Source organism: Tachyglossus aculeatus, chromosome 2, assembly GCF_015852505.1.
Source record: "Tachyglossus aculeatus isolate mTacAcu1 chromosome 2, mTacAcu1.pri, whole genome shotgun sequence".
Lineage (NCBI taxonomy): Eukaryota > Metazoa > Chordata > Mammalia > Monotremata > Tachyglossidae > Tachyglossus > Tachyglossus aculeatus.
Window position 1 is genome coordinate 30,599,673 of NC_052067.1, and position 22,365 is coordinate 30,622,037.

Genomic DNA, 22,365 nt, shown 5'->3' on the forward strand with positions numbered 1-22,365 from the left:
GTGCTTCGATTTACTAAAGGACTGGGTGTTCCCTTGGTGTTTTTAATTCAGTCACAACCTGTCAGTTTTAAAGATCCTCTCTCCCCCCGCTTTTAGGAAATTAATGAATTTTTTTCCTTCTAACTGGGCTCCAATTTTAATTTTTTTATGAATTAGACCTCGAAGCTTTTTTTGGAAGGCAATATTCTCAGATCAACTTTCACCGAGCACAAGCACACCTGTAAGCTTGACCCTGGCACTCTTCAGATTCCAGTCCCGGACATGGGAACTGGCTTTGTTCAACTCCCTTTCTGATTATGGAACAGAAACTCACATCACCACCCCTGTGACTGCTGCTGTGCTGTACTTGACATTTTTAGAGGAACTCTCTGTTTTGCAGGGAAGTGAGTGCTCTTTCATTATTTAATTGCTGCTGACAGTGCTATCCCACATGAGGTAGTGTTAAACATAATAATAATAATAATAATAATTGTGGCATTTGTTAAGCTCTTACTATGTGCCAGACACTGTACCAAGTGCTGGGGTAGATACAAGATAATCGGGTTGGTCACAGTCCCTGTCCTACATCCAAACCGCTACCCTGCTGGTTCAATCTCTCATCCTATCGCGACTGGATTACTGCATCAGCCTCCCCTCTGATCTCCCATCCTCCTGTCTCTCCCCACTTCAATCTATACTTCGCACTGCTGCCCGGATCATCTTTGTGCAGAAACGCTCTGGGCATGTTACTCCCCTCCTCAAAAATCTCCAGTGGCTACCAATCAACCTACGCACCAGGCAAAAACTCCTCACTCTCGGCTTCAAGGCTCTCCGTCACCTCGCCCCCTCCTACCTCACCTCCCTTCTTTCTTTCTCCAGCCCAGCCCGCACCCTCTGCTCCTCTGCCGCTAACCTCCTCACTGGGCCTCGTTCTTGCCTGTCCCGCCGTCGACCCCCGGCCCACGTCCTCCCCCTGGCCTGGAATGCCCTCCCTCCGCACATCCGCCAAGCTAGCTCTCTTCCTCCCTTCAAAGCCCTACTGACAGCTCACCTCCTCCAGGAGGCCTTCCCAGACTGAGCCTCCTCCTTCCTCTCCCCCTCCTCACCTCCTTCCCCTGCCCACGGCACCTGTATATATGTTTGTATATATTTATTACTCTATTTAGTTTACTTGTACATATTTACTATTCCTCGAGGGGTGTGGGGGCCGGGATCAGTAGTGCCGCTGCGTGTTGAGGTCGCTGTAGACGTCAGACCTCTGGCCCTGCAGCTCCTGAAGGGAATCGGTGATCTTTAGGGAAGGGCTGTGAGCGGGAGGCAGGGGGAAGCCAGGGTGCAAGTCGTATTCTATTTATTTTATTTTGTTAATATGTTTTGTTTTGTTGTCTGTCTTCCCCTTCTACACTGTGAGCCTGCTGTTGGGTAGAGACCGTCTCTCTATGTTGCCAACTTGTACAGTGCTTACTACAGTGCTCTGCACACAGTAAGCACTCAATAAATACAATTGAATGAATGAATGAATGGGGCTCATTGTCTTAATCCCTATTCGACAAATGAGGTAACAAGCACAGAGAAGCAAAGTGACTTGCCCAAAGTCACACAGCAGACAAGTGGTGGAGCCGGGAGTAGAACCAAGGTCTTTCTGACTCCTAGGCCCGAGGTCTATCCACTAGGCCATGCTGCTTCTCAGGAGTTCGTCCTCCTGCTGCCTCAGCCTCTTGACTAAATCTAACCGTCTGCCATTTCAATTTCACCCCATAAATGGATTGAAAGTGGGCTAGGAGATGAGGGAAAGTTCTTTACATGCCAGATGCCCAAATTTATTGGATACTGTTGAGAAGCAGTGTTGCCTAGTGGCTTGTATCACTCGCAGCGCTGAGCGCTTAACAATACCACCAGTATTATTATTATTACTAATAATAAGAATTGAAGGCACCAATCAAATATTCTAAAATAATATTTTCCCCTATAAAGAGCACTGAAGAGTTCACTGCGTTTCCGGTGGTTTGGGGACTTAAGACAGGCCTTGTATTAAAGGAATATCATAGAACTTGGTTGTAACAAAATTAAAGAACCTGAAAAAGTAACAGTGCTATATCTTCATTTGCACCAAAAGGGCTAACATTCTTGCATCCTGCTGATAATTCCCCAGGAACAGGCTGTGGGTGGTGAAGTGCTACTTAAGATAAAGTTATAATTGGGTTCTACCGTAGGGCAGGGTTTGTTTGGTTTTTCAAGTTTATCCCCACATTGGCACATATCTGATACATGGAAAATGGCCACTTTTCAGTCAAGATACGGAAGTAAATGAAAATCCAAAATGCAAACATCCTGAGTTAGCCTCATTCATTCATTCATTCAATCGTTTATTGAGTGCTTACTGTGTGCAGAGCACTGTACTAAGCGCTTGGGAAGTACAAGTTGCCAACATATAGAGACGGTCCCTACCCAACAATGGGCTCACAGCCTCAGCAACCTGAATGTCTACGGAGGGCAGGGAAGAGATTTGTGACAGAAAACATTTTTGCATACTTATCTACTATTAAGTCTGAAATTACTCCTGTGCTTCAAAATAAGAACAGGTAATTGGAAATTATTAAAATGCATTACAGAGCCATGCATTCTTAAAAACATTTTTTAAAGATGCTTTGCAAAATAAAAAACACACAATTTTAACTGCCTTAGCACTTCTCTATTTCCTGCAGCTGTCAAATGCCTGAAAAAAATGTCATGGCATCAATTTCTTTCTTTGGTCGGTATTTATGATGTCAAATGAAGCTTTCATTTGAGCAACAGACCAAGTCATTCTGCTTGACTTAATCAGCATTGGGAGGAATTTCATAATAATCTATAGGCGTTATCAGCCCATACCTCATGGCAGCCAGAGGCTAAGTGGGAAACACAGAGCCCACAAGACCTACCTTAGCTAAAGTTTCTCACCTCTGGTCCCAGCATTGCAGCTGGGTCTGTGATGGTGGACATAACTTCATTGATCAATTCAATTGGAATGTCCCCTACAACTCTGGGCTTCTTGGCTTCTTCCAAAGAATGAGGGTCAATTATTTTCCTCTTTTCTCCTATAACAGGAAATACCCAACAAAAGAGAATACATAGCTAAAAGAAATAGTAGATCTTGACAGCTAGTATAATCAAACCAATTAAAAAAAGTAAACATTATGAAGGATTTGTCTAATGTAGTCGTCTCTGACCCACAGCCACACACAGACACACCTCTCCCAGGATGCCCTGCCACCATATGCAATCACTCTGCAAGTGTATCCATAGAGTTTTCTTGGTAAAAATATGCAAGTGGTTCACCATTGCCTTCTTCCGCATAGTAAACCTGCATCTGCATCTTCACCTTCGACTCTCCCATGCCGCTGCTGCCCAGCAGCTAATCAGGTTGGACATAGCCCATGTCCCACATGGAGCTGAGTCTTAATCCACATTTTACAGATGAGATAACTGAGGCACAGAGAAATCAGGTGACTTTCCAAAGGTCACACAACAGACAAGTGGCAGGGCTGGTATTAGAACAGGTCCTTCTGATTCCCAGGCCCATATTCTATCCATTAAGCCATACTGCTTCTCCAGTAAGTATTACATACTTACCTTACACAATAAACTTAAAAAAAATTTAAAAGGTGGATAAAAGCCTACAAAGGGCAAATGTGACAAGTAGCCAGGGGCAAACAGATGGTTATTCTGAACCTGAGTGTTCACCCTCTTTTTAAAGAACAAAAACTACTAGAGGACTTTGTTACTTCTCATAAGATGAAGACTTCTCCGCTGAAAACCTGACCTTCCTTAAATGTCAAAGATTTGGATGGCCTCAAGGAACTGTTAGAGAGCACAATGCAGTGCAGAGTGCTAGTTTCAGTTTTTTTCGTATGAAATGAGGCATGAGATAAGGAAGAAGGGGTTGAAAACATTCTCCTCAGCAACATGCGGTGTCCCAAAACTTAGAAGCAAAGGAATAAAATAGGCCCTGAATGGCAGCAAAAAATTTAAGTCAGCTTGCAACAACTTCCTGAGTGCCTCACTATAACACAATCCCAACCCTATCATTTTCTTTCTCAAGGCTGACAGGCTCAGATCTTTAAAAGGTAGTATTCCTATAATATTGGTTTTAGACTACTTAAGTGAACTACCATTTTTCACCCTGAAAGATCTAAGAACTTCCACATCTCACCCCTTTACTTACATGATGTACAAATGAATGCTAGGGTTGAGTTACCCTGTTGAGTCAGTCTGATTCCAGTAGAAGCAATGGCAGCATTTACAGAATGTGGACTTAGTGGGTATGGTGCACTCTACTAGGTGCTCAGAAATACAGAATAATGAAGTGATACATTCCCTGCCCGTACAGAGCTGGCGCGAGCGCTCTCTCTCTCTCTTTCTCTCCCCCTCCTCCCGGCCACTACCTGGTAAGGGAAGTTACAGTGGAAAAACCTTAACTACTGAGACAATCATCCTCTCAGGAAATTATAGATTAATACTGCTTTTGTTCAAATGAAACCATTTTATTTTTTTTAATTAAGAACCAATACTAAAAGTGCATTTTCAGGTCTCAATCATTTGGGGAACTTTGTACTACTGGGCACGTGAAAAAATGCTGAAAATAGCAAAGACTCCTTTTCAACCCACTTACTTCCTCCTTCCCCAGGCCTCTCTAAATCAGACCCAAAGGTCATTGTTATGCCCTAGTTTAAATGTCAACAAACTGCAGCCTTCCTAACTGTTAAGTATAAGCTCCTTGTGATCAGGGATCACGTCTATCAAGTCTACTGTACTGTACTTCCCCAAGTGCTTAGTACAACCCTCTGCACACAATAAGTACTCAGTACCATTGATCGATTCGCACCCAGTGGGTTTTAGTGATTCTATATGAGTGAACCAGATCCCCTTTATCCTTCCCTTTAAGCAATTACCTAGATTTGTCTCGAGCCCAGAAGACACTTTGCAGGCAGGACTCATGTTTCCTCCACTTGGCTGCTCCAGGGAAGAAGGGCTGCCACTATATGCAATGGTCCTTGCCACAGGAGGAGGTGGACTGATGACTACAGCACAGAGTAATCAAACAGAGAAAAGAAGCTACGTTAAGATTCCTCCAGCACCAATAAGCTAAGAAAAATGTTAATACACGCATTAACAACCCTGGTAAGTCAGACATAGTAATGACCACGGCTGATGGCAGTGTTGCCTTTTATAACGACAGAGCTAATGAAAACAAAAAGAATGCTTTTTAAGTTGTGAGGCCAAGAGTTAGGGAGCAATTTTTCTTCCATAAACAGTTAGACATCAGTGATTTCACAGGAAAGCCTAAGTCATGAAAAAGACCCAGTCTTTTCTGGCTGCCGGCAGTCCCCATCTAAACCTTCACCCCTAAATCTGTTCAGCCCGGCCCCCATCCTCCAGGATCTCTGGAGTAGGGTCAGACACTGGGTTTCATCAGGAAAGGCAAAAAGTTGGTTTGGGAAGAACCAGGCCCAGTCTATTCCAGCTGTTATCGATTCCCTCAAGTCAACTTATCCATTTCTGGGCTGGGGATTTCTGAGAGAATTTGGAGGGCTTTGGGTCGGAGACAGACCTATGTCAGGAGAGACCAGGTTTGATGCCCCAAACGTGATGTTTCACGGGGCCTGATCCACCAACTCACTGCACCTAACCCTAACACGGAAGCAGGGTACAGAGGAGTCTGAATAGGTATGAATCTGGTGGGTGGCAGTAGGAGGTGACCAAAGGCAGAGAAGGACCCAGTGTGAGCCTCCCAACTTGACCCACTGGGCCACAGTCAAGTGCTGGGAGTTAAAGGGACACGTGTAGACACGGCAGATTCCGGTGAAGCAAGTTGAAGGGATCAAACTTGGTCTGTCTCGATCCCATCCATTCAGGGATGGTGAAGGGAGTCAAATGTTGTGCCTGGTGGGTGGGTGGGTGGAGAAGATGGATGATTGCTGGAGAATTGGAGTTTAGGGAACCTCCCTCATCTCCCAGTCTGTCAGAGAAAAAGGGGCCTGACATTCTAGGGGAGCAGATGAGGATATAGGTCCTCATACTTTCCCCAGACAGCCAGACCTGTGCTCTCCACTCCCCCCGACAACCCCAGATCAGCGCAAACCCCACTTCCCTCTCTGGGTAACGGCGTCAAGTGTTCTTCAGCTCCTTCCCCACACCTGCCAAGAGCAGGAGTGAGGGCAAGAGTTCTGGGAGGGAGCTGGGAGCTAGGGGCAAGGACGTGTCTCCAGCTGGCCAACTGTAAGCCACGGCTGCCAAAATGCCTTTCAACTAATCATGGGGAAATCAGGGGAATCTTGGCAATGGCAGCTTGGTGCCCTAACTGGCTAAGCAGGTAAATTGTGCCAAGGTTCTCACATAGGAGGCATTACTGCATTAAGCTATGAAGGAATTTGGCTGGGACAAAGAAACTACCGACCCAGAATTCACTGTGGTGGCAAATCAAACACCATTTCATAGCATATACCAATTCATTTGCCACCAGAGAACTCATTCAAATACGACTGATTGATTGATTCAAAACATCTAAAGCATACAAATTGAAACACATGACTACCAAACATCTGAATGTTGGCAATACCTATATTATATATGTATATATAGTGAGATTTATAGTATGAAAATGGAGTGTGTGTGTGTGTGTGCGTGTGTATAGAGACACCTTCACACACACAATGGGAACATTACCCAACCCAAGAGAAAACACTGCAACTAGAGCAGAGTAGAAATATAAGATGAAAGGGACTCAGTTCTGAAGAGCCCAATCATGTGCCACTGAAATAAATATTTGAAATGGATTAACTTTATTTTCTTTCTCTTTCCCCTTCTACATCATATAAACGAATGAGGAACCACAGGACCATAACACAAAACAGGAAGAAACTGAATAAGCAAAAGTCATGGATAATGCAATAATTGGATCATTTCTCTGCAGGCAACTGAGCACTGGCTATATCACCTTCCTCTGAAAACCTTTAAAACAGGAGAAACACTCATTTTTCAGGCAGTCGTAGGTATCCTCCTGCCTGAGGGCAGAAAGCTGGAATCTTTTCCAACTCTATCATTAATACAACAGCACAAGACATTTTTAGCTGATATTAAGGGGAGAACTACTTTTGTTGCTATGGCAAACTAAAGTTCGTTCTCAATTGGGCTGTGCAGCTATCTGTGAAAGGAGCTTCCTTATAATTTCTTTCTTTTCACTGTTTGGCAGAAAAAAAATGCCAAACCAATCAATTTGTTAACTTCTTCCCCAGGGACTGTCTTCAGCAGAATTTTTAAACTCCGCAAATACGCATCTACCAACTACCATCTGCTCCAAATCTAGTAGGGTTATAATACCCAGCTCTGCACATAGTTACCCATAGCCATGAAGTCCACAGGCCTCCAGTAAAGAAAGTTAATTTTGTTTATTTGCCTACTGTCACCTTCTTTATGAAAAATACAATTTTTGGAGGTTACTGGTTACTGGTGTGACTGTTTAAATAACTGGATAATTGGAGTTCCTGGGAGGGTTTGGAATTGGGGGCATTTAAGAGTCAACTACAAACCCTGGCCCTTCACTTTGAGCTGGGTTCCATACAAACACTCTTGTTCACAACAAATTAACATTATGGCTTAATTGGATGCCGAAAGGCTGCAGGTTTAAATCAGAGTGGGGAAACATTCAAGGAGGAATCAAAGTTAGTTTCAAAAAGCAAATACAAGAAACTACTCCTTCATAGTTACAACTGAAAAATTCTAAAATGAGCCATTAATCCAGGTAGGGAGCACCAAAACTTTAACTGCATGTTGTTTCCTGACATAAACTTCAAGTCTTTAAATAGATATTTCTTCCCTTTGCCTTTTCCCACCCTGTCAAATTTTCATTTGAAACTTTAACCACTGTACTCTATCAACAGAGTTAAAAATACACTTGTGGATTTTTTTCCCCACAGAGGTTTCGAGGAGATGGAGTGAGGAAGAGCAAAGGCAGCAAAATACACTATATACTCCTTTATATAAGGTGCAGGAGTTGGGTATATCCCTTGGAAAATAGTCTCAAAAGAGCCTAAAATTGTTTTGCACTGTCTTCCACCGTCCGATATAGGAGGCTGATGCTCAAACCCTTGTTCCATTGTTGGACTTTGGTTGTGGGGCAAGAGACCTGATCCTCAGAGCAGCCAATAATAAAATACTCTCCCTAAACTCTTGACTTTGCTGAATTTTTCCCCAACTTCAATCAAGCGCTCCTTCCGTCCATTTAGGCTCTACCACCTGGGAATTAGCCTGTGGTGTGTCCTACATCTGTTAAGTGCTTACTCTGTGTTAAGTAGTGTACTAAGCGCTAGGGTAGAAACAAGATAATCAGATCCCATAACGGGCTCACATTATAAGTAGGAAGGAGAGCAGGTTTTAAATCACCATTTTGCAGATGAGGAAAACGAGGCAGGGAGAATTAAAGTGACTTGCCTAGGGTCACACAGCAGGTAAGTGGCGGAGCCAGGATTAGAACGCAGGTCCATGCTATTTCTACTAGGCCATGCTGTGTCCCAAACTACATTCCCAGGATCATGGACACAGATATGCTTAGCTGACAAGTAGGAGCTATTTTCTGAGCTGCACTGGCAATCGGGTTTTAGCATTTAGTCATCTCTCCTTGCTTAGCATATCTCTCAGTGAAATCTGATGGGTCACCATTGCAACTCTGCACCACTGTGTCTCTTTGACAAAGATGACAGTGCAAGGGCTTCTATGTTTTTCTTTTGAATTTTATCTGATCTTCCATTTCATGATTTAAAAAAAGAATCATTGTAAAAGGGGTCCAATAACTTCATCCCCATAGTTTTTTCAACAGCTCCCCTGATCTCTGCTCAGCAGAGTAGGCTCAATGGAAATTACCTGTTTGGATTCCTAGCTGGCCAGCTCGAGAAGAAGATGCCATAAAATCTTGATCCCAGATAGGGGAGTTCTGACTATATATTTCTTCTTCTAACATGGATAGAAACCTAGGCACAGAGAAAGAGGCAGTTTAACACCAAGAATTAATTGCCAACTGTTACCTTAAATTGAAAACCAAACACTAACAATAATAATAATAATAATGTGGTTTTTGTTAAGTGCTTACTACGTATCAGCCAGTGTACTATGTGCTAGAGGAGACAGAGGATTACCAGATTGGATGGAGTCCCTGTCCCACATGGGGTTCATAGTCTAGATCCAGATTGAAGCATTTGACTCTACTGTCCTGCTGACTTCTCTACATGACCTTTGGGTCAGATTTCAGAATAACACTAATAATAATAATGGCATTTATTAAGTGCTTCCTATGTGCAAAGCACTGTTCTAAGCACTGGGGAGGTTACAAGGTGACCAGGTTGTCTCACAGTGGGGCTCACAGTCTTAATCCCCACTCAACAGATAAGGTCACTGAGGCAAAGAGAAGTTAAGTGACTTGACCAAAGTTAAACAGCTAACAATTGGCGGAGCCAAGATTTGAACCCATGACCTCTGACTCCAAAGCCAGCAGAGTAGGCTCTTTCCACTGAGCCACGCTGCTTCCCTTTAGAAAACATAGCATGGATGCACTACCAATGAATAGACTGTGTTTCAGTCAATACACTGTGTTTCAGCATCCTTTTTCAATTTAGGAATTTTGAGAATTAAAGAAATAGCTACACAAAAATAATGGAAAAAGCAGGCGGCTGAAGGACGAATGAGGGAAAAAGTTTGAGAATGATTTATAAAAGGGTATAAATTTCTATCCAAGTGCCCCAATCTAGATGATGCCAAATATACACGAGGAAGTAACTCCTGTTCGATAAGGTGTCACACACTTAATACTACATTTCTCAACAATCAAATGAGAATTAAAGAGCAGAAGTAGTAGGGGAAAAGACCTTGTGAACTAGATGCAGGTCCTTGAAGCTCCTAGCCTGCCCAATCCGAACAGCTTCCTGATTACAGCAGAAGCTACTAAAATGTTTCTGATTAAGTGTGTTGAAATCTTTTCAATGTACTACACTTATTACCCAATATATGCCATGCACTTTAAAATCCTTCAATAAACACGTTACATTCCAGGTTTGAGTACCACACGGTTTCTATCAGATAATCTCTGAAAAAATGAAGGGTGTGTGGGGTTGTTGATGGGGTACAACTATGAGGGAGGGTTTCACAGGAGTCAGAAACAGGACCCATTCACCCCCTGGCCCTGGGGTTCAATTAAAGAGTTGCTATTGCAACCTTAATCCCAGTGTGGTTCTGAGCAACGCCATATTGTCAAGACAAAGGTTCCCTAAGACAGACCATCTCCTTGAGATATCAAGTCTGTTGATTTCAATCATATCACTTTTTCCCACAGTGAAAAGCTCGTTTACTAGATCAGTGATCACCTCCTACACCTCTGCTTTAATCAATCAATGGTACTTCATTCATTCAACCCACCGTATTTATTGAATGCTTACTGTGGGCAGAGCACTGTACTAAGAGCTTGGAAAGTACCATACAGCAATAGAGACAATCCCTGCCCACAACGAGCTCACAATCTAGAGGTGGGGGGAGACAGGCATCAATACAAGTAAACAGGCATCAATATAAATAAATAAAATTACTGATATATACATAAGTACTGTGTCCTTACTGTATGTCATGTGGGAGAGGAACTGGGACCAACATGATCACCTTGTATCATTTATGTCAGCTCATTGTGGGCAGGGAACGTGTCTACCAACTTAGTAGCATTGCACTCTCCCAAGTGCTTAGCACAGTGCTCTGCACACAGCAAGCACTCAATAAATATGATTGATTGAATGACTACTCTCCCAAGCACTTAGTACAGATCTCTGCATAGAGTAATCACTCGGTAAATACCGCTGATTGATTGGATCTAACCCAAGCATTGAGCAAATACTATAATTATTGTTATTATTATAATTATGCACTTGGGAAAATACAATAAAGTAGACAAGGTTTGATCCCTGCCTTCAAGGACCATACAATTTAGAAGGCCAATTGAACAAATAATCTTACAATCTAGTTAGTGGCCATTCAAACAAGCGGACTAGCCATTGTTCCACTAAACTGAAATAGATCTGTAGAGCAAGGAGAAAAAGGACAAATAAGCACCTGAAAAACTAAATGTGCTGTTTGTCAAGTTTAGCATCTACAGAGATTGCCCAGAATAAATAGAACAACACCTGCATGTCTAAACTATTATTATTATTTCAATTGTTAAGAGAACGACACACCCACTGCCATAGCTTCACCAGGATTATCAAAAAACCAGCTTTTCCGGGGTTCCTTACTTTGGGAAATGGGTGAGGATCAGTGTTCGTTTCTCTGGTGGCATTTTATCTTTTTCCTGTCTGGCTTGTTCCAGGAGCTGCCTTCTCATGACAGTGAAGACAGAGCGAAGCAGTGTCCTTCCAAACACCTGGGTGGTTTCATACCGAGGTAGACTATCACAGAATTGAGGCACGTTGCAGTAACACAGCCACCTGTAAACCAAAAAACAATTCTAAGTAAAGACAAAAAATTACCAAACTATCAGCTCAACAGTGACTTATGGAATTTTTCTGCTGGGACTGCTTTCATATTTGGAGTTGCCCCAATGCACTATAATGCAATGATGTGACACATGACAGGGAGTCAGAAAACTTGGATTCAAGTCCCAGCCCCACCGCTGGCCTACTGTGAGACTGTGGGAAAGTCACTTCACTTCTCTGGGCCTCTGCTTCCTCATTTGAACAATGGGACTGAGATAGACTGTGAGACCCATGTGGACAGAGATGTCTGACCTCATAATCTTCCATCTATCCCCAAATTTAGTATATAGTACGCTCTTAATAAATACCAAAATTATGAGTACTGTATTTAATACTTAGATTATTATTAAAGTGGGGGATGCCATTTACACCGGAAAAACCAAGGAACAGAGAAATAATACAACTGGTGAGTAGCAAGGTTCCAGGTCTACTTCTTGGTTCACACTATCTTCCTGATATTTATAAAAATCCATTTCAAATCTAGTATTTATGGCATAGAAGACACTATGGACAAATACTATTTAAAAAACAGAAGCAGTCATAGTCCTGATACTCTCCTGCATCCATCTATAAACCTCTAACACTTCCATGACTGCTTTCTTCCCACAAAAGTAAAGACCTTTTCACTCCCTTTCACGGTTTGCTTAGTTAGCTTTATATCCATCTCTGAACCTAATTCAAATCTGCCCTTCCCCACTGTGGCAGTTTGGATGGGGTCATGCAAGAAGAAACAGAAAATGTCACACCGAAGGTCCCCTTCAGAGTTTGCCCCAATTTTAATGTTAGCTTTACAGGGTATTTGATTTCAGTGATGTTTTCAGTAGGAATTCACTAAAAAAAATTGACATCGAAAGAGCCAGGCAACTAAAACCCATATGACTGTGACAAGTTCCCCTTCCTTCAGGATTCCCCTAGTTTCAGGAGCTGGGCGTCTCAGAACCCTACAAAAGAGAGCTCAGGAGGTTGTAGTGCATAGGGCAGGTTCAGGGAACCGCTGCATTACCAATTTTCACAGCTGCCTGAGCCTACCAAGAAACCCCAACTGCCATTTTTCTGAATGCAGCTTCTTCCCAAAACACACATGGGAGGCAGAGTTGAGCTGCTGCTTTCCTGAGAGCACGGGCAAAAAGGCCAGGTCCCTGAATGGGGGCAAAATTCCTTCCTATTGTCACCCCCATACTTAACTTTCACCACCAGTCCCCCCTCTACTATGGCTTTCTCCGAGGCCCCTACCCCAGGAATTTTCCCTGGATAAGTTTTTAAACACGGTAGTTACCTTCCTTTCTACGTGGACCCCTTCCCCAGCTCTCAGACACCCCAGGAAATGGCCTGGCTCTTTTGATGTCAATTTTTTTTTAGTGAATTCCCACTGAAAACATCATTGAAATCAAATACCCTGTAAAGCTAACATTAAAATTGGGGCAAACTCTGAAGGGGTCCTTCGGTGTGACATTTTCTGTTTCTTCTTGCATCATTGAATCATTAATATCTCCCCTAAGCTCTCCTCTTTTCCCATTTGCAAACATTTTGCAGTTTCATCCCTTCAGGATCCAGTATAAGACAAAAGCATTCAAAAACCATGATTCTAGGGGAGGGGGGGGGATAAGGCGGGCAGGCGGAAGTGGGAATGTGAGAGCCCAGAGGTTAAACAATGCCCCATTTCATTTGCAGGCTAGATCACCATTATCCTCACAATAACAAAATGTGGTTTTCAAGAGCTTTGTTTGATGAGATTTTGTGGTTGTCTTGGCAAATCAAAAGACTACTTCCAAAACAACTGAATGCAAAATTGGGTGATACTGGGAGTCAGTCTGTGGCATGATTATGAATATGTGTATACATACATATACATGCACAAACACATGTATAGGTGAGGTTATGAAACCAACCCTACCACAAGACAGTCTCAGTGGCTCGGCATTTCAAACAGTCCATCTAACATTTACAAGCCTCTGAGATTGATAACCTGCAGGAAATTTATAGTCTGAGGAGTATTTAGATCTACAAAGGTGGGTGATAAAGCCAAAAACCCTTCCAAAGAGCAATGGAGTTTCTGCCACCCAGATGACAGGTTGTTATTGTAAAAACCCATGCTTTGCCAGGATCTTTAAAGAAACCCTGGTGCAAATGGAGACACTGGAGGAGATTGTGAATTTGTTTAGGAATTTATTATTCCCTGACATGCCAATTTTTTAATCTAAAAAATTTTGCTATTCATCTTTCAAACTTGTACAGAAAGGAAGTGGGCATCATTTACAAAATAAGAGCATCAACGTAAGGATGGGAGGCTTGGCATTCCATCCATCATTTGTTCTTACAGAAGATAATCTCAAGGCAAGAGCTATTTAAACAATGTCACGGCAAAAAGCATCAGTTTGACTTTCAATGGGAAAAATCACAAATAAAAAAGCCTTCTGTGTAATCCCTGAAACACACACGTTGTATCTTTTAAATAGGAAAGGGTGGAAAACATTCAAGTGTACAGATGTCTTTCACTTTAAGGAGTTCAACTGTTCAATTACAGTTTTGTTTTTTAATTTTGTACAATCAATGGCTGTAGGGACTCATATTTCTTGTGGCTGAATTTGATACTGTGGGAGTCGAGTCTCATGTAGCTGGTTCAATTTGTCTGCAGTTCAAATGACCTGAAATTCAATCTTCACTCGGGAACACAAGTAAATCAACAATGAAACCACGCCACGACGGAGACATCATTAATCTACAACAGGGATCGGCAGCCTATCCCTGTGGTCCAGGAACCACATCTGGCTCGTCTTGAAACCCAAATGTTGGCCTTCGAACTGAGGAGTAGGGAGGCGATATTTACAACTGCCACCCGGGGCTTTGGGCTGAGGCTTGGAGGGTGGGAACGGGGGGAGAGGAGTCTTCAGACACTCCACGACATTGCGGAACTACTGCCAGCCACGGCGCCACGGCCGCCACTCCCTAAAAGATGTAGCAGATGACGAGGAGTCGCTGGGCTGCATCCTCCACCCCGCCCATCGCTTGCCCAGGCCAGAGGAGTCCAAAATAGGTGGCGTGGGGGCCTGTCAGCAACAGGATGCTCTCCTGAGGTTTCCCCTGGAGTACTGTTCCCGGAAGGCCACAGACCCAGACCTTTGGACTGGGGGTCCCCAGAGTGCTGAGGAGGATTTGGGGGACTCAATGGCCTGGAGAGCAGACTCCTCTCAGACCACCTCACCCAATCCCCACTAGTATTCCTTGCCCACTACTAGCCACGGAGGGCGTTCCGCAAATTCTAGCAGGCTGGGCAGCACTCTTTATTTTTTATGATGGCATTTATTAAGCGCTTACTATGTGCAAAGCACTGTTCTAAGCACTGGGGAGTTTACAAGGTGATCAGGTTGTCCCATGAGGGGGCTCACAGTCTTAATCCCCATTTTACAGATGAGGGAACTGGGGCCCAGAGAAGTGAAGTGACTTGCCCAAAGTCACACAGCTGACAAGTGGCAGAGCTGAGATTTGAACCCATGACCTCTGACTCCAAAGCCCGGGCTCTTTCCACTGAGCCACGCTGCTTCCCCAGCTATGGCTTAGCAAATAGAGCCCAGACCTGGGAGTGAGAAGGACCTGGGTTCTAATGCCGGCTCTGCCACTTGTCTGCTGTGGGACCTCGGGAAAGTCAGTTCACTTCTTTGGGCCTCAGTAACTTCAGCTGTAAAATGGGGATAAGAATGTGAGCCCCATATGGGACAGCCCCTGTATGGGACTGTGAGAATTCCTGCCTTCCGCTGAGGCCGTCGAGGCACCAAGATGGCACCTACATGACTGTTCCCCATCATGACTGGTCACATGGGCTCTGCCCTTACATCCCTGCCACAGGAGAGAGGAGGGAGAGGGGATGATGAGGGAAAGGAGACGAAACTAACTTCTGTCACTGCCTTCCCTTCAATCAATCAATCAATCGTCTTTATTGAGCGCTTACTGTGTGCAGAGCACTGTACTAAGCACTTGGGAAGTACAAGCTGGCAACATATAGAGACAGTCCCTACCCAACAGTGGGCTCACAGTCTAAAAGGGGGAGACAGAGAACAAAACCAAACATACTAACAAAATAGAATAGATATGTACAGGTAAAATAAATACAGTAATAAATATGTACAAACATATATACATATATACAGGTGCTGTGGGGAAGGGAAGGAGGTAAGATGGGGGGATGGAGAGGGGGACGAGGGGGAGAGGAAGGAAGGGGCTCAGTCTGGGAAGACCCTCCGGCTCTGATAGCAATGGCATGGCAAAATGACATCATCACAGGATGCTATGTGCAACATGACATAATGACGGCATGATCACTTTGGGGACCCCTAAAAACATGTGGTCCTGGGACTTTTGGGTGTAGGGTGTTATCTGGCCTAAGTGACGTTGAATGGGCATTGCATGGGGGTGGCGCGGGCACTGAAAATGATTAAATTCCCAATTAATTAAGCTACATAATGTGTGCTTAAATTGTTTGATTTGGCTCTTTGCACACAGACTGCTCAAAGGCTTCATTATGACTGGCTCTTTGGCACAAAAAGGCTTCTGATCCCTGACCTACATACTCGACTTATAAATATATGCAGGTGTTGCTCTGGCTGGGCTTACAAAGTGGGGTGATAGGTTGAGGCAATCATCTGCCAATTCCAATCCCCAAAAAACCTACTCTGAAAGACAAGGAGAGTATTTTCTGTCAGAGGGCCAGACTTGCTAATTGCTCAGCCTCCCTTTCCCATTTGCCTATGTCGCTGCAGTCCTTAAGTTTCCGACTTACCAATGAGTTGGGAAAAAAGAAAAGCAGCACCTGCCTTGTGTAGTTCACTTTGTATCCGGCAATGTCATCATTGGGGGATCGTAGCCTTCGCTGAGATGGGGTCTCCAGGTGCCAATAATTGATGCGATTTAGGAACATTTTTGCCAGCTCAACTATTGTCTGCCTTTCTTTTGACGGTAAGTGACTAAATTTGTACTGCACAAAATTATTCACACCCTGAAAAAAAAAAGAAAACCTCTGCTTCAGATGTAAGGTTACATGATAATAATGATTTTTCATTTGAAAAGAACGATGATGGATAGAGTGTTATTAAACAAAAATCCTCCATAGGCACCATCTCCAGCTCCTGAGGGAAAATCTAAGATGCCCATGAGGATAATAATAATAATGGTGGCATCTGTTAAGCGCTTTACTATGTGCAAAGCACTGTTCTAAGCGCTAAGGGGATACAAGGTGATCAGGTTGTACCACGTGGGGCTCACAGTCTTAATCCCCATTTTACAGATGAGGTAACTGAGGCTCAGAGAAGTTAAGTGATTTGCCCAAGGTCACACAGCAGACATATGGCAGAGCCAGGATTAGAACCCATGACCTCTAACTCCCAAGCCCATGCTCTTTCCACTGAGCCACGCTGCTATAATTAGTGAAGCATGAAAACTATGGCAGGACGTCTCAATCTTAAGACTCTTAAGCATATACTCTAGCCAGGACTCTCAATATCAATCAATTAGTCGATCAAACAAACCAAGTATAGCACTGTACTAAGTGCTTGGGAGAGTCCAACATAACAGAGTTGGGTAGACACATTCCCTGCCCACATGGAGCAGTGACTAAATGACAGTAGTTGTCATTTTTAAGGGGATTGATGGTACTGAAGAAACATGTTTCCCCGTTCTGGAGGATCAAAACACTTTTCTTGAAATGTTTCCTCTGGTCAGTTGCAACTGAGTGACACAGTATTGCTTCCCGAACTGTCCCCAGAGTACTGGCCTAATGCAACTCTGTTATTTTACTCCTATTTCACCAAAGACTTCATTCAAACATTAGTAACAGGGATGCCTTTGAAATAAGCCACAACAATGAAAAGCCTTTCCAAATGCAATCTGGCTGTTTTAGTCTTTAGGAAATGTGTAGCTGAGTGTTTTGGATTGCTAAGTAAACAAAGTTCACAAAAATATGGTGCTTTCAAAATAAATTATGAACACGATCACATGCTTTCAAAATAAACCGTGTACAAAGCTACCCTTTCATTAGAATGCTCAGAAGACATCTTATCCAACTTAAACCACGAGGAAAATACGTATTTTCAGGATTTGAAAACTGGGAGAAGAAAAAAAGATTTTGCTACTAAACACTGACACAGTAGGAAAGTCCAAACTGAAGGGTCCTAATGTCTCCTTTAATTATAACAAAAAGGAGTTCTAATGAGATTGTACTGACAATGCATTTGGCTGAGTTGGGAGAGATCACAGAGATGTTTAGAGCATCTAGGAGAAATAAACTTTCTCCTAGATGCTCTAAACATCCCTGGGAAAGGGGGCATTTTTCCAAATTCATAAAGTGTCCAGGAGTCAATTTCTGCATTATAAGTTCTCATTTCTTTGTGCTATCTCTGGTTGATTTGAAAGTTTTTGCCTCTCAAAGTTGCTTCCAAATACTTTTCAGTGAGTGCCAAACAGATGGACAAAAACTAGATTTAAGCACTACGACAACAAAAGCCTATTTTAGTGTGTTCCTAGTCTTTACATATTTTATTCCCCTTTTCAAACCTGCAATTTAAGACTAAACTGGTGGGGTTTACAAAGGGAAACTTTCCCTGGTTTAAAAAGGAGGGCCAATACACTGTGAACGTGCCTACAACCTTAGGAACAGTGAGAAACTCATCAGTCAACTCCACTTTCTCATTCACTCTTCCCTCTCTGACCTGCTCCCTCAGAGAATAGAGTGGATTTCCATATATTCATTGTGCCCCAGCCCCAGGTACTTTTCCCCTGGTATAGGCCTCTTAGAGCTTTTCCCCAGGGGGACTTGAAGTTAAATTTAAACCTCAAAAACCCCTCAAAAGACTGTGTACCGACTGCAAGTTCACTGTGGTCCTAGGACAATCTCCTCCGGGCAGAAGGAGAATGAGGTAGAGCTGACCTGAGCAGGGAATGTAAATGTGTTTTTCTACCTGCTCAATACTGGGCTTCTCAAATGGAGGACTTTCCAAGGATCCTTCTACCACGGGTTTCCCCATCTGTAAAATGCATTTTCTTAAGAGCTGCAAAGAAACAAAAATACCAACAGTGTCACAAACACCCACAGATAGTCACTAGTGCAGAGGCACTATAGAAATCTGCAAAGAATGAAACAAAATCACCATCTCCACCACATTCATCTAGCATCCCCCCTGCTAGGTTGTATGTTTCTTGAGGGCAAGGATCATGTCTATTAATTTTATTGCACTTTCCCAAGCGCTTAGTGCAGTGCTCTGCACACAACAGGCATTCAATAAATTCTACAGATCGATTGATTCCAGGCAGGCTGGAACTGAACACAGGAACAGAAAAAGCCCAGGGCACTCCAAGGTATCAGTGGTCACTTGAGCCAACAAGTAAGACCATATAAACATGCACCAAACAATCGAAAAGCCTCATTTTTTAACAAAACAAAAAGAAAATATGATATAAAAGAACAAGTTGAAAATCCCCCTTTTGTTTGATTGAAAATGATGTTTCCTTTTCACTAGCCAGAAAAACATGAAATTGGGCTTTTTTTTTCCCCCTGAACAAGCACTGGTTTCTCTCTAAACAATCTCAGTCACGGCCATTCCTACAGAAACCTCCAAATTGAGTTAAAGGGGCTATCAGGACTTCAGTTTTCTGGCACAAGTTTATTTTCAAAACAACACCTCTCCCACTTTTTTTTTTTAAAGGCAGGGGTAGGCAGCACAGAGCCTACGTCTCAAGTCAAGTAACCCATGCAAGCTGGATTGTGTTCTCAAACTAAAGACCTCAGGTTTATCTACTTTTTTTATGGGGTTCGGGTTGTTATTTTTTGAGGGCAGAAGAGGGAGGATGTTGATTAAAAAAAACACCAAAAAGCCTGGATTTTTTTTGTTTGTCCACAACGATCAGGTTTGTGTGGTGCTGTTAATGTTAAAACAGAAATGTAAATCCGGGCAACGAACTTTCAGCCTAAAGCAATGGTTTCTGACCCAACCTGGGAATTACAGGGGTCAGCTGATGCCGCTTGGATTTTTCAGTTCTCTTATGGGGCACTGCCAGGCCTCGGTACTCCACTAAAAACAATCATTTTAGTTATGCAGGCACTGTCTTCCTTTCTCTACCATCACTCTCAGAGCTGCGGCAGATGGGACCTTTCAGAGGTTGAATGCTGGTGACACAGATCCTGGCGCCTTATCACTAAATCACTCCCCATGCTACCAGGACTCCCAAGGCCACGGGAAATCAGACTGTGCAGCCCCCAAACACTGATTCGGTGGAACAGCCAACCATACCTGCTTCCCCTAGCACTACCAGAGATTTGGAGACTCTAGAAAACTTTCTGAAAACACAGCGACCTGACCTTGAACAGGTAGAAATACACTTGTTTGGTATCTGCATCTTCTTCTTTATGGACACAGGTGAAGAGGTATTCCACATCTAGCACAATGCCCAGAAGTCGGTTCATTTCTTCTTCGGACTCATTCTCCAGGTGAGAAACATGAGCAGCTTAAAAACCAATCATGGAGACACAGGGAAGAAGAAGTTAACTAGAAGACATCAGTGTACAAACGTGCACCCTGAAGCAGAGCCTTTGTCGTCAGTGAACTGGAATGAGGCTCTAAAAACCAGATCATTCAAAAATCTACTGAGGATGGGAGAATATTATAGAGGAGGACGTAATACAATCTCCACTTAGGATGTTTACTCGGTAGCCCCCAGGATGACCTGATCACAAGTGTCGCACACATATTAGCCAATAACATCTAGGTCTTATACGCAGGCTGGAATAAAAAAAAAATAGCTACCGGGTCTACTCAGGCAGACAAAGTCGGCCAATTCAATGGCAAATCTACCAATTATTTTACTCTTTTGAGTATTTGTCTTTTTCGGTCCTTGTTTCTTTCTGTCCTTTGAAATCCACTTTTCTCTTAAAGACACAACCTATGCCATCAATGGTCTGGACTAATGACACTGCCAGTCCTAATGCCCTATCTTCAGCAGAGACGAATACGATGTTTGGAAAGGTTGAGTGGTAGCTGCCTTCCCTGACGTCCATGCTTATACACTCAGTTTATTGACTTATTTTATTATCAACATGACTCTTAGAACAAGAGAGGCCAGTGAAAAATTTGTGAGCTTGTAAATCCTGTCTTATTTATGAACCCAGATTACCCCCCCCTGCATTTCAGTAACACGAATGCTAACTCTTTAGGTAGCCCACACAAGTAGTCAGGGAAGACCTCTTGGAGGCAATACAATTTTAGTAGGGATGTGAAGACAGAGAAAGCAGTGTGGCTTAGTGGATAGAGCACGGCCTGGGAATCAGAAGGACCTGGGTTCTAACCCCAGCTCTGCCAGTTGTCTGATGTAACTTTGGGCAAGTCACTTAACTTCTCTGTGCCTCAGGTAATCATCTGTAAAACGGGGATTAAAGCTGTATTTATTTTGGTACAATCTGTATCGATCTCTGACACGCTGCAGATCCCTTGCCCACATTCTCCCTCTGAGCTGTAAATGCCTCCCCCTTCAGATCTGACAGTCCACCACTCTCCCTACCATTTTGTATGATATTTGTTAAATACTAGTATCAATAATAATGGTATTTGTTAAATGCTTCCTATGTGCCAAGCACTGTTCTAACCGCTGGAGTAGATACAAAGTAATCAGGTTGGACACAATCCATGTCCCACACGGGGCTCACGGCTTTAATCCCCACTTTACAGATGAGGTACCTGAGGCACAGAGAAGTTAAATGACTTGCCCAAGGTCACATCAGACAAGTGGTGGAGCTGAGATCGGAACCCAGGTCCTGACTTAAAGGCCATGCTCTACCCACTAGACCACACTGCTTCCTCTGTCTTCACAGCCCTACTAAAAGTTTATGTCCTCCAAGGGGTTTGCCCTGACTAATCTCTCATTTCTCCACACTATTTGTCCTCCCTCCCTGTCACCTATGCAGTTGGATCTGTACCCCTCAAGCACTTAGATAGTCAACCCACCCCAAGCCCCATGGCACTTATGTACATATCTTTGTACCCTGCTGTTTCCCCTTTTAGAAATTCCTTTTAATGTCTGTCTTCCCCTTTAGACTGTAAGCTCCTTGTGGGCAGGGATCCACTAACCAACTAACCAACTCTAACCAACTCTACTGTACTGTAACTACTAACCAACTGTAAGCTAACCAACTCTACTGTACTTTACTCTCTCAAGCACTTATTACAGTGCTCTGCACACAGTAAGAGCTCAATCAGTACCCTCAATTCATTAGCTAATATTGATGCAATTTTCATCACTAGTGTAATTTAAAAACCAGAGGCCATAAAACAGCTACAAAAGTCTTTGATTCATCATTAAGCTTGCGGAAAAAAAAATCTGGCAAAGTTTCCAGGACTCCTGCCTGCATTTCAGTGACACAAATGCTAATTCCCTAAGTAGCCCACACAAGGTAACTGGTTTCATCTCTAGTACTTAATTTTGGTGCAATCTAACAAAGTAAGAGAAAAAAGCAGAATCAGGCTGGACTTATGGGGGGCTGAATATTTTATTATGAGTTAGCATCCTCAATCGTGGCTCTGGATTGGCCTGAAATTCGACCTGACAGCCACAGGTTTGCACATGGTCATTTTTTAACCACCCCTCTTTCAAACATCTTGATGAACTGTATTTTTCCATAACATGTCACAGAAAGGGGCTTCTACTGAAACATTATTTCTAAAGCACAATTCCAACCCCAACATGGGGGCCAGGGCAGAATCATTCTCTTCAAAGCCCCAGCCCATCTGTTTGAATCTGTGAATCTTGCTGCCTACTCATATTATCTGTTCAAATGAATACTGCTGCCTGCCAGGCTGTTTTTCTT

General features: G+C 43.2%; 1 protein-coding gene across 1 annotated transcript in view; it reads right to left on the reverse strand.

Moving 5' to 3' along the window:
- Positions 1 to 22,365, reverse strand: part of KAT2B (lysine acetyltransferase 2B) — a 68,092-nt gene that overhangs the window by 17,192 nt on the left and 28,535 nt on the right. The window contains exons 4-10 of the mRNA XM_038761465.1: positions 19,867 to 20,012; positions 18,470 to 18,559; positions 16,331 to 16,512; positions 11,283 to 11,474; positions 8,878 to 8,984; positions 4,911 to 5,039; positions 2,920 to 3,056 (exon numbers count right to left, since the gene is read on the reverse strand). Of these exons, the coding sequence (XP_038617393.1) occupies positions 2,920 to 3,056; positions 4,911 to 5,039; positions 8,878 to 8,984; positions 11,283 to 11,474; positions 16,331 to 16,512; positions 18,470 to 18,559; positions 19,867 to 20,012 (983 nt within the window). The remainder of the gene's footprint in view (positions 1 to 2,919; positions 3,057 to 4,910; positions 5,040 to 8,877; positions 8,985 to 11,282; positions 11,475 to 16,330; positions 16,513 to 18,469; positions 18,560 to 19,866; positions 20,013 to 22,365) is intronic.